The sequence below is a fragment of the Solanum pennellii genome, chromosome 11, assembly GCF_001406875.1.
Source record: "Solanum pennellii chromosome 11, SPENNV200".
Classification (NCBI taxonomy): domain Eukaryota; kingdom Viridiplantae; phylum Streptophyta; class Magnoliopsida; order Solanales; family Solanaceae; genus Solanum; species Solanum pennellii.
In genome coordinates this window covers 12,604,122-12,618,086 of record NC_028647.1, presented here as the reverse complement: position 1 = coordinate 12,618,086, position 13,965 = coordinate 12,604,122, and the positions used below count along the sequence as shown (strand labels likewise).

General features: G+C 30.6%; 1 protein-coding gene across 1 annotated transcript; it reads right to left on the bottom strand.

The window, feature by feature from the left end:
* Positions 1-4,579: 4,579 nt before the first annotated feature.
* On the bottom strand, positions 4,580-9,489 carry LOC107004638. The gene is made up of 5 exons (XM_015202919.2): positions 8,664-9,489; positions 7,234-7,701; positions 6,169-6,546; positions 5,990-6,057; positions 4,580-5,083 (listed from the first exon to the last, which is right to left on the bottom strand). Exons 1-5 carry the CDS (start codon positions 9,282-9,284, stop codon positions 4,879-4,881), a joined length of 1,740 nt encoding a protein of 579 aa, XP_015058405.1. The 5' UTR covers positions 9,285-9,489; the 3' UTR covers positions 4,580-4,878.
* Positions 9,490-13,965: the final 4,476 nt, after the last annotated feature.

Here is a 13,965-nt window from a genome sequence, read left to right as displayed (position 1 = left end):
TAGCTGTGTTTTCTCAAGGTGGTATGTTTCTCTTATTTGTTTCGAGTATAAAGGATTTCCCTTAATGTTTAAAGGATTTGTATGTTGGGGTGACAAACGGAATTGGATATGAGTTAATAGAAAATGATTTAGGAGAAAATGGATAAAATGTTCGTTTAGACTAATATTTGATAAAAACTAATTTCTTTTTTAGTAAAACCCAATGTATATCTATATTATAGATTGTTTCCTATTATGTAAAAAATAAGTACTTCCTGTTATAAACAATTTGTATTATAGTGAATGTCTAATTATGTGGAGTCCTTATAGGATATGGTTAGGAATCCTACTTGGGGACCAAGTAAGGTTTTCCCTATAAATAAAGGGTTTTCCTTCATTGTAAACAAGATTGGTGAAAGATCTCTGAATCCTGAATATATTTCAAGAGAAATAAGAAGTCTTTTCTCTTCTTTCTACTATCTTCTTCTTCTAAATTTATATAGTTTCATAACACGTTATCAGCACGATTGTTTTATTCTTAAAGAATAATGAAGAAGACGGGAAAAGTGCAAAAGAGATCTTGCATAAGTTATGCANTTTCTTCTTCTTCTAAATTTATATAGTTTCATAACACTTCCATTAATTTCCATACTACAAGATTTTATTTTTCTTGTTCTTTTTTTTTTTTTTTTTACATTTTTATGTTTTTCTTAAAACATATTTTATTTATTTTTGAAAAATAAATGGTTTTGAGTCAAGGTCGAGAGGTCAAAACAACTATCTGAGATGGGTCAAGAGTGGGTGGGGGTTTAACGTTGGATACCAGGTCTGCATCTGTTTTAGGTGGTGTCAATGAAGATTTTTGAAAAATGTTTTTCTGATTTAGAGAAAACTTTGAACTTTTTTGTTCCTTACCTTATGTATGGAGTTTGTTTTATTTTTGAAAATGAGAGGAAAATAAGTTTATTTGAAAAATATATTTCGAAATATTTAAGTAAATAAACATGAAAAAAGTAAAAAATATTTTTAAAAATTATATTCTTCATGCCGAACACACCCTTTAATAAGTATATTTTTTTGGTAGCGTATAAATAAAAATAATGCATGCATTAATTATATGTATTAGTAATAACTTGTTTGATATATTTTTTATACTTGTATAACTAACACTCATTCAATTGTGTTTTAAGGCGTGTAATACTAATATCATAGATTTCGAGGAAACAAATCCCCTCCAATATTGTCCATACAGATTTTAGACTTTCCACCGTCCAAATGAAATTTAGAGGTTAAAATTGTTGTTCCTAAAATTAAATCTCACGTCGTTACAACTTTATTTTTATTATATAAAAGAATCATCACCTCCCAACTCCTTCCTTTTAATAGTCTGGCTATGGGTGAATGCTCTGCTCTCTCTCTTTTTTTTAAAAAAAAAAATGTTGTATATCTAGTTTCATTAGCGGTGACGTCATGCTCTTATTAGCATTTATTTTGTATTTATGATACCATCATAGTATATTACATTATATGAATAATTTTAAGGAAAAATTTCTTAATTACACATCATTTGTTATCATATTTTCTTATTTTCCCTATTATTTCAAAAGATATCAAAAATCCCTTCTTTTTCTTTCAGTATCTCCTTTTCCTGATACATTAACTTGAAATCTCATACCCATGATTTTCTTGCCTTTTTTCACGCCACAAATCTCTCTATAATTACATCAATCAATATATTTTTGAATTTTAAATCTTTTTATTTCCAATTAATAATTTCAAATTATTCAATAGGTAGATTTCTTTCCATCTCTTCAATCTCCAATTTCTTTTATTATTATTTTTTAGCTTTTCATCTTAAAAAATAAAAACAAAATTATCTCCTCCCCCTGACCCCATTGAAATCTTATTGAACCTTTGTAATTTTAGTTAATCATATCGTCGTTGAAATTTTTTCTTGAAAAATATTTATTTTCTTTTAATGTATCTACAGTTAAAAACGTCCAAAAAAAATAAAATGTTGAATCTGTCATTGCACTCCATCACTGTCAAAGATACGTATTTTTAATGTATCTCATTTATTTAGAGTCTTAAATTAGTCTTTGTTAGTTATCATTGATTTGATACAGTGCTACAATAATCTTTGTTGTATGCAATGTATCATGTTCATATTTAAGATAGATACACAACACTAATAATGTTGAATCTTCAATTAGTGTTTATCATGTTCAATATAAATGTACTTGATACATAAAATTTGTGTTATGTATCACACACAAAAAGGGAAGCTAATTTGATACAAATACACGTATAATGTTTTTTTTTTTAATTTTAAATTATAGAATTTCTCAAACAAAATAAAATACATAAATAATAATGTATCATGTACTAATTTTTTAGCTTTGATATATAAATTTGAATTTATACTAAATGTATATGATACATAACAATTACCAAAAAATAATGTATCGATCTCAAATCTAAAATCTTATGAACAACACTTTCTTATTTAATGTATCTATTAAAAATACGACACTTATTTGAATCAGTACAAAGAAAGTGAAATATAAGAATAAAGAATCAACAAAAAGATGGTCAAGAAATAACTGTTTCCAATGACTACAAACTGAGAAAACAAAGTCTACAGCAAAAGTAAGAGTTTTTTGCTACATAGGTTCTTTTCAAAATTTCTTAACAGGAAACAAAGTAACTAAATAGAGATTTTTCGTGCCTTAACTTTCAAAGACATGGACGTTCTTTTTGCAAATTCCCTCAACTATGGACAAACCTTCTAATTAAATATCTTTACAACTTATTTTCTCTTAATTTTGAAAGGATCTTCATTTGATGTGTCTCCTCAAATTTTTTGATATTATGAATAAAAATTTGAAAGGATCTTGAATGAACTACAGATGAATTTTGAATCTCAAAATTATCGGCAATCTTGTATCAAAATCGAAAGGATATTCGATGAATTTGAAGATTCACAAAACAAATCGTTTGTCCAAAAATAATTTCATCACTTTTGTATCCTTCATAACTCACCCTGCTTATCCAAAATTTTGACAAAAGTTTTTATGAAACAGAGAAAACGATGTACAAGAAGAAATTTTATTTTTTAATTTTTTGGATAGTTACACTATATGATTGAATTTTTGACAATATGGAAGAAAATAACCCAATTTATGGGACTTAAATTATTTTCAACTTTTCCTCCCTTAATTAGTGTAACAGAAGGATAAGATCGTAATTTGATTTTTCAATTTTTTTTCCTTAATAAATGCAACAGATTGATACATAATGTATCAACAATAATTCGGATCCTTAATTATGTATCAAAAATACCTAAAAACATGGGATTTATTTAATTAAAAAAATAATAGAAATAGAAGGTAATTAAAATCTTACACTATGGGATTTATGTAAGTTATACTAATTTTAATGGTATGAAAAAATTATTGAGTAGTGTCTTCATTGAATGGTTGTTTTTTTTTTATATCATCGAAGTATAATATATTTGGTGATATGTGTACATTGTTTTTATTAAGATTTGTTCTAGTCCTTCGATGTGATTACTCAATCATTTATACTACAATCATGGTATATCTACATACTGTAGTGGTATTAGTAAAGATTATTTCAGCTCCTCAATATTTTAATCTTAAAATAGTTTTAGAAAGGGTCATAATTTAGATATTATTTTTAAAAAAATCAAAAAGAGAAAAAAATATAAATATATTTTTTACTAATTTAGAGTTTAATAAATAAGATTATGACTTAAATAATTTTCTCTTAATTGCTTTTATTTATTTCTTTAGAAAAGAGCATAATCCTATATGATATTGATAGGGTATCAATGTACCGACGAATCATCAGGGAGGATTGAGCTTAGTCCTATATGATATCAATAAACCGACGGAGCATCACAACGGATTAATTTATAATAATGATGTTGATGTCATGCTGACATAAGAAAAGAAAAAGTGGGGTAAACATGGATCCAGGATAAATAGTAGGGGTTCGACCCAATTTGGATAAATAGTTTTACAATTGAATCTATTTTGAGTAGCTTTTCCCCTTTTTTTTCATCTCTTGTTTAAATTCATTTTCTTTTGTTCTTTTATCCATAATCGTTTTAACCACCTTCCTCGTAAAAAAAATAAGAATCCAAACATTTGGTACAAAGCATCTGTAGAATATGGTTAATTACTTTCTATCTTTTATTTTGTATCACGTAAATTTAGAAGATCATTTCAAGAAATGAGTGAATTTTCAGGGTTAAGTTTCGAATTTGATGAAATTTCATAGTTTGTATTCAAATAATGTACTTACGTTTAATAAAAAACCATTTATTTTATATACATATATATCCTGGTGAAATCAATTTAGTTTAGGTGGATGAACAACACATAATAAAAATAACCGATCAAACATTTCAATTAAAAAGTCATTGAACAACATTTTTGAATCTTAGCGAATGAATTCAAATGAAAACATTATCGAGACAAGTAGCATACATCCAGTACACCCCATTGCCCAAAGATGAAGGGCCTCATTCGAAGCCTGTCAGTCTTACATACGGTATATTACCTGCAAGTGGATCCACTTGAATAAACAAATAAATTTCAAATCCATATTTACGTTGCTACATATAAGAGACATGCAATGGGGTAATATGCTGCTAGTCTAAATATGAATTCAAATCACAAAGAACACTGGCCACTGCCATCAAATGAAAACAAGCTTTCACTAATCAACATCCTACCAACATCCACATACAACCTACTCCTACACCACTGCAGGTTAAAAAGCTTAGAGTAGTCCAAAACACATTTTTACATGGAGAAACAAAAAAAATTGCTTCCAAAAAGTTATGGATATGGCAACGATGAGCAACATGCACTAGTGAGACATGAATGACATATTTCGTCTGAAATCCAAGTTCAGTGCTGATTCTGAGAATTTGCCACCAGGTACCCACAAACCTCCATTTTGAGGCAGCATCACCGGTGCTTGATTGCCCTTAGGCTGTTCTTCTCCAGCTCCTGGCATGACTTCTTGCTTCTTTTTTACGAATTCGAAAAAATCAGCAACTTGACGAGCATACCTTCAAATAAGAAGAGACAACCAAATAAAGCATAACCACCATGAAGTTCAAGAACCAGGCAATGAGGGGGTAAACAATTGTACAGAAACAAAGCACAAATCAGAGGACATTCCTGATACACAACAAACTTACTAAAGATAAATGTTAAAGTCAGCTAGTAAAAGGATTTTATGAGCTTCAAAAAATGACTCTACAATTCACGTTTAACAAGTACTTCAGGGAAGGATTGCATATAAAAGAAATTCAGTTGTCTACAATCCACTTTGATCATTATGGACTAAAGACATCGGAAAACAACGATTACCTGTTATGATGTTAAAATGTAGAATAATAAATCCCAAATATTATGAAGGACAACTCATTTTGAGGATATAGATCCTTTTTTGGGGGGCAAGTATTAGAAAATGGGAGATACTTTTTCTTTATCCTCTTTTTAGTGATCAAGTGTTAACAGCTGCAAGATCCTATTGTGTGTGTAAGACTGTAACATGATTTTAATCAATCAAGGTTCTCTAGCCCCAACCCCAAAGGAAGAAAGGATCTCTTAAGCCTGCATCTCAGGGAAAGAAAAACCAGCTCTCTTGCACTGTCAGATCTCCATTCCTCACTTCCTCAAGCCTATCATGCCTATTTTAGTCCATGTCAAGTTCCATGTTAGCAGTAACCCTACAAATTACCGGAGCTGTCAATTAATTGATATACCTATCATCCATACTTCAGAAATATCTACTAGACCTATATGGCTTATTAGACGATCAACTGTTCCGACATTTACTGGAACCAGCACTCAATCCTTATATTTAAAGATTTGTAACAAGAAGATGATATCCTCCAGTGGGTATATTAAGTGAAAGAGAAAATAGATATAAGACAATAATACTAGTAAATAAGGAAAAGTTGACATACTGCCTCTTTGCTTCAATATCTCTGTTAAAGTCAATGTTAGGCTCGCAGTCGAGAACCAACGCAGGAACCTGCATTATAATAGATAGTTAGACACATTGTTGTCTGTAGCACGAATATCCAGGAACTGCTTTATCAGGGGAAAAGTGTCCACAAGCTGAAGTTACATTCATAGAACATACCTTTTGAATACTCGGGTGCATGTGATTGCCTTCCAGATAAAAAACACGATCCCTTATTTCTGGGGGTACAGATTTGTCAAAGTTAAGGGGTAGCTCGCTGACAGACAATACCCCATGATTTCCACTTTCAAATGGGAAAAGCCAGCTTTCATGCTTCTCATGCAACCCTCGCAGATATTCCAAGGAAACTCCGCCTTCTTCTGTTCTCTTACGCAACATCATTCTCTTGTGACATGTGTCAGGGCTTGCTCTAAGATAAATAAAACCATCGGGAATGAGTCCAGGCAAAGTTGAAACAACCGGGTCAAACCATGAGTCATAAATGCTGATCTCCATCTCATTCATCCAGTTTGCTTCATGAACAGCTCTCACAAAGACCTTTATGAAAAACATTATGCATCATATAGAAGCCTTGTCACAGTATTACAAACCAGATATACTACATTGCATACAACAACAACAACTCAATCTCAAACTAGTTAAGGTCCGCTAGGTATAGTATGTTGTGTATAGTGTTATCAAAGGTGCGCTTAAGCCCTGAAGCGAGGCTCAAAACGTGTTGAGCGCTTCGCCTCGCTTTATGGGCGCTTCAGTGTCGTCATCAAGGTTCTAAGGCAAGCTTTTCCTTGCCAATGAGCATTATATGACGAAGTGACACTAAATATTTGATTTCACTTGATCATAATTTTTTTCAACTTCTTTGGTCACATATTTGTCATTCATGTTTATAGTTATTAGTCTTCGACTAAACATATATATTTGTATTATTTTCTCCCTTTGCGCTTTTTTTCCATTAAAACACACTTTATTTGTGCTTTGCGCTTAAAGCCCCCATGGACCTTAGAGCTTTTTTGCACTTTTCGCCTTTGATAACACTGGTTGTGTATAGAACAAATATTAACTCTCAGTGGATTGTTTGAAGCATATATATATATATATATATATATATATATATATAAACATGCGTTGTCTTAGGAGCTAAGGGACTGCTACACAATCAAAGATCAAGAAATAAGACACGATCAATGAGCATCTTCACAAGCTTGTACAAGGTGAGAAATTTACCATCCTGTCACTGAACACACTTCTCTCCATCAACCTGAGGGGCCTGATACCACCAGATGATTCTCTCTCCTGCATAACCCTCGTTACAAAAACATAGTTTTGAAATGTGTAAGCATATCTTTGTGGTTCCGCATAGAATGCATCTAATATGTTAAAGTGATCTGGCCCAATATCCTGCCACTTGGCAATAGGTTCGGGAACTATTTCAACAAGATCTTGCAATTCAAGTGTCTCATTAGCTATTCTCTGCAGAAAGGTTGTTTTTCCAACACTAATATTTCCCTCAACACAGAAAGTAAGTCGTTTCTTTTGTGTTGACTTCACATTGGAATCTGAGTTATTCTCCTTCAACTCTTCATCCACGCTCTTTCTGATATATGTGGTGATACTCTCAGCATGGTTTCTGTGAATGATTCCAACTGAGCTTTGCAAGAACTCAACCATCTTCTCGTTGGATTTTCCAAAAAACTGCAAAGAAGCCAAAATAATGCCTTTTTACTATAACAAAGTATATCAAGTTTACAGGTCAAATAAGCTGCACAATTTCCTTAACATTACCCAAACATATTCTTTTAAGTTAAGTACTTCACCCTGTTCAACTCAATAATAACTGCAAAACAGAGATACCAATTACTATTTTGGCTATCCAAATTGGTCAAGTTAAACAATTAATTGGATTCACAAAAGAACATGCAGCCCTAGAAAATCCTAACATATCGAAAAATTGATAAGAGTCATGTCCAAGAAAATACAACTCAATAGTTCATGCCCATCCTCTTAACACTTCTAAGAGAGTCGTCCATCCATTTCGCCATGGAGGTTTCTATGCCATGCAGTTATTCAACTACAATGCTTGGTTAAATTAATCCTTTGTAGTTAGTCCGCTTTATTCAAGGTCAAGTCATTTCAATAATACTTTCTGTAGACCCTCTAAAATTATGGGTGCCTTCTTAGGTATGGAGGAAAATGTTTTCCAGTTAATATTTTCGGGAGAAAATCATTTACCAATGTTTGATTTGGTATAAATGAGTGGCATATAATAACCATTACAAGGTGAAAGATGGAGTTTTTTTTTTTCATCAGAGCTGGTTTTTCCATTTGATGGAAAATATTTTTCCCTAAAAATAAATGCCTAATAACCAAGCACCAGAAATTGACTTTTTATGGAAACAAGATCCCCTACAGAAACAATCCCACATGGACCTATGAACAGAGCAACGCAACAAAATAATGCAAATAATGAAATGAAGAAGAAGGCATCGAAGGAAGGCCGACGAACTTGTTACTTGTGTTTGATGAACTACTTACTGGTTAACTTCTTGTTCTTTTTCGTAAGTGGGACGCCTACACCCCATAAACTTAATCCTACATACAAAGTTTTCACTTTTTAACATTTCAAAACTATATATTTTAGGTGTTTATCATTATACCTTATCTCTGTAGAGCTGTTTGAGTTGATCAACCCCCATAAAACCCTTCTGCACCAACTTCCTCAAGTTCCTTGGCCCAACACCCGGTATAGTTAGCAAATCTGGGCTAGCCATAACCCCTCCTTCCCCACCACCACTACCCCTCTGCCTCCTATGTAACCCGGGCTTCTCCTCCGAGGCACTCACATTTTCCTCTTTATCCTCAACCCCACTTAAGGAGTCCTCCACCTCCTCAGCAGAAGTGACGGGAACACCCTTCTCTGACCCAGAAGCCGAAGCCAGAGTGCCAAACCAGGCAGCACTAGTCCTACTCTGCTTCAAAACAACCCAAGCCCTCACCGGCGCAGTTTCAAGAGAACATCTACAAATATGGCAATTATTACCACCACGAGAAACAACTGCCTTTCCAGAAGAATCCGTAGACATATTCCGAAAACCCGAAAAGGGTTTACCGATAGTGGGATGGTGAAGCCGGTGGAAGGCGGCAGAAGTCATTCTAGGACTGGGAGGAAGTGGGTGTTTGTAAAACCCTATGGGATGAGAAAGAGGTAAAGAAAGAAGGGGATTAAGGGATAGAACTGGAGGCGGTAACGATGGGTTTCTGCTTAACAGTTTCTGCATACCTTTGGTGCATTTCACAGAGTCACCCTTATGGTCTCTCAAAGTTTCAGAGAGTAAAACACAGAGTGATAAACCCTAGTAAAACTAACCCTAATACGGATTTGCTTATACTCTTATCTACCTCTTTGTCGACATAGATAGCAGTGAAGATAGAGACAGATATTACAGAGAGAAACACACAGCGGGAATAAGAAGGGTTTTTGTGATGAGTGTGGCCAAACAACTGGATTTTCGTTTTATTTCAAACATAATACTCTATTTCTGCAAAATTATTATTTATACGTCATTAATTATGATTAATTAATGTGATTATATTATTGATTGAATTTTTTTAAAAAAAAAAAACTCAAAGCTATTATCGCATTTTGCAATTCATTTATTTCATTCACTAACAAATAATAATACGCATATTAGGGGGCGTGCATCCCGTGGTGGACCCACATTGGATCCAGGAGTTTACTCGAATCTTCTTAGAAAAAAATTATAGGGTATAGTTTTATATATATATATCGAATTTTCTTAATAACAAAGAAAAATTGATGGTATAATGGAAAGTCTCTTGGAAATTGAGTTTCAAATAGCAGTTCAATCTTTTGTGATAACATTTTATTGTTATCTTTTCTAGTTTCAATTTCTTTTTTTTTTAATTTTCAATTATGTTTTCAAGTTTCTTTTAGTTTTTTTAAAAAAATTTAAAAAAGTTCTAAAAATGTTGTTTTAGTCCTAAAAGAATTCAAGGGTCCCATTTCTAAAGACTTATTTATACGTTTACACTTTTATTTTCGGATTCCCTGAACAAAAATTATAGATTCATCATTGCGTGCATCATTGCTACAGGTTCATCTAAGGCGTCACGAGTCAAATAGTCCTTTGACATACATTCAAGCAACCAATCATTTTTTTTGTGACAGCAACGATTGATTTGATTCTTTTTTTTAATATCGGTTCAATTTTTTTAATTTAAATATCAATAACCAAATCAATAAGATATTTTTTAATCAGTTTATCAGTTTTAGTCCTTAACAGTTAGATTTTTGGTTTTTGATTTTTTGATTTTCGATTTAATCAATAAGAAAATATTTATCAAACAAATATATGACTTCTTTAATAAATTTGACGCGACAAGATAATAATGTAACTTTTACAAACGGAGGCATATTATGCTCCTCAAGTATTTGAATTGGTACAAAATTACAATTTATCCACCTTTTGGTCCTAAATTACCCATGACGTCTACCTTTTGACTGAAAAATACTCTTGATGTTAATCCTTTGGCTTATATTTGTCCTTATTTTTAACAAGTTTCTCAAAGTAAAATTAAATATTTATTTATTATATTGCTTAATGTGATTGGTCCAATTCAAACCCTTCACAAATATATATATATATATATATATATATATATATCACGTGATTCATATTTTGACCCGATACACTTGAAAATAATATTTTGAAAAAAGAAATTCATAATATATTCTTATTTATCTATTTAAATAAGCCTTCAATTCATTTTAACGTAACTCAACTCATAAATGGAGATCCAGCTAAAATCCATACTCACCCGACTTATTGTCCATTTGATTTTTTTTATTTTCATTAAATAAAATCTTCTATTAATTATCCTAATGTCTTGTTCATTTTTTTCTTTTATTTTTTAATCTCTTATTCTTAATTAGGATATCCGGAAGTGTAACTTGAAATAAACTCACATGTTTCTTTTCTTTTAATTTGTATTGTTATGGTGGGATAAGGGTGTCGATAAGAGAAATGGTTGTTTTTATTCTTTTATTTTGAATTTTCGGTACCCATAAAAGAAAAAAAATGTAATATTCTTACATATTTGCGTAATTAAGTCATCTTTTATTGAACTAATTATTTCTATACGAATGGATCGTTATTTTCCTCCTTTTTTTCTCTCTTCTTTGTCATTAATTGAAAATAATAATTACATAAAATGGTGGACAAAATTCAAATAAGAAAAAAAATGGAGGAGATAGAAAGTGAAGGGTTGGGGTCTGGAGTGGGTGGAGGTGTAGAAAATAGATGACTAACTTTTTATTTAAAATATATTATGAAATTCAAAACCAAGTCAATCGTGCGAGCTTCTATATTAAGTAATTTCAAATTGTTTTAAAGGAAAAGTGCTTAAAATGGTCTTAAACTTTATGATTTGGTACAATAATGTCCTTCATTCACCTAATGAGTATGATCCATCAGACATAATGTATTATTGAGCCAACAGGTTAACATCAGGGGTATTGGGGGCCAAAGGTGGATGAAGGATAATTTTGTATCAATTCAAATAGTTGATGGGCATTTTAGGCCCTTCTCCTCTTTACAAATGCTCATAAAATAAAAAAATAATAGCAAATATAAAAAGAACTATATGTATATATCACAAACAGAAATTAAGAGGAATAATGTTCTTACTTTAGGTTTTGACTATTTGAATAATAAAATTGTTGAAATCGAAGTCAAGGTGAAATATGAATTGAAGGTTAAATGACAAAGTCATAAGTAATAAGATTTTGAGATTAATATTTGATACTTATGTACAAGTAAAAGTAGTAAATTACTCTTAGTGGGTTATCAATTTACCTAATAATCCAATATTCAAAACCAATACCAAATCGATATCCCAATAAAAAAATTTTATAAAACAATTAAAAATCATTAATCCAATAAGCCAATAACAGAAATCAATAACATTCTTTTTGATTTAACTTATCGATGGATTGAGTTTTTATACACCCCTAATGAATATGTCTATTTAAAAAATCAAAATAGTATAAATGAACAAAAGTTTTAACTGATAATATGATGATTCTCTTTTTAATTTTTGATGACATACCTAAGACTTTTTCCCTTTTTTTAAACGTTAGAAAAGATTTAACATATATTTTTTAAAAACAATCTCAAGTTAAGCAGATAGTTAATTCTACAAAAAAATAATAATAATAAGAATGTGGATATTATAATCAGATAACAATTCTCAATATATATAAATGATATTGAACTTTTAAAAAAATTCATTTTCTGTCTTTCGTTAAAAGATAGCTCATTTATGTCATTCTTGTTTGACAAATTGCTCATTCATGTCATTATTTGTTAACTGAAAATAATCTATTCTACAAAATCTTATTTCGGTGAGTTTATAAATAGGAAAATTACGCGGCTAAACAAATTTATACTATTTAATTACTTATCATAGCTATAGTTTGCTATAATTATCACTCGCGACTATTGTTATACATTAATTATGTGGGCTGAGTTCGAGTTTGTATAATTAATCATGTTTGTATATGTATAATTCACCAAGATATACAAATAAACTCTGTTTAGTGCATCAAATTCCCTTGAACTTGGCAGCAAAACTCACTTTAGTACTTTAACTATACGCGCGTTTAAATACCACCCTTAACATCTTTGAACTGTATTAAACACAACCTTGAGTAGAGTACCACTCTCGCCTGCCACATCGTAACCATGTAAGCACTACATCACAGCCATGTAAGTACCATGTCATTAATTTTTATTTTTTTTGCTTATTCACCTTTTTGTTTTCTTAAACTCATTACACTAATCATTTAATTAAAAATACATTATAAAATCAAAATTACCACATCTTCTTCAACCCTTTCTCTTCCACCCCCTCCCCTTTCTTCTTTTTTGATTTTCACCATTTTCAACCTTCACTAACTTCTTTTTTTTCTGAATTTTCATCTTTCAATGATTGTTTTCTTTTTCAACATTCATGAAGTACTTATTTTTCTTCTTCGAACCATCTCTCTCTCACAAATTTTCTTATTTTGAGAATAATATTTTTTGAAATTTATTTTTTTCTTAACAACTTGAATGAAAAATGAAGATTGTGAAAAAAGTTGATAGTCCCACATTTTTTTACATCACAACTATAGAATTCAAAATAGTTTACTTAAAATTCAAGAAAGTTTGCATTCAATAATATGAATTGGGTGTTGAGTTTTTGTGATTGATGAAGGACGTGTGAGGTGAATGATAAAAATGAAGGGAAAATTTTAATATGAAAGAAGAAATGTATGAGGAGTGCTTCAATGGGGAAGAAGACATTTGGGGAAGACAACTAAATAAAAAGAGAACAAAATAAATAAATATTTTTAAAAATAATTGAACCCACAAATTTCATTTACTTCTAAAAAGAAATTTCACATTCTTTTACTTTAACTTGTAAAAAATATTTAAAAAAATATTAGTTAGATATTAGCTAATAAAAAAATGTCATGTGTATGACTTTGAGGAGAGTGACTACACTTACTTTGCCATGTCAGCTCTTAGGGTGATATTTAATCAATTCAGAATTGTTAAGGGGGATATTTAAATACTCGTGTAGTTAAAGTACTAAAGTGAGTTTTGCTGCCAAGTTCAGGGGGATTTGATGTATTTTTCCTAGTATAAATGAACAAAAATTTTAACTGATAATATGATGATTCTCTTTTTTAATTTTTGATGACATATGTAAGACTTTTTCCCTTTTTTTAAACGTTAGAAAAGATTTAACATATTTTTTTAAAAACAATATTATGGTTAAACATATAGTTAATTCTGCTAAAAAAAAAAAAGAATGTGGATTTTATAATCAGATAACAATTCTCAAAATTATTCATGTTATTAGAAATAATATATATATATATATATATATATA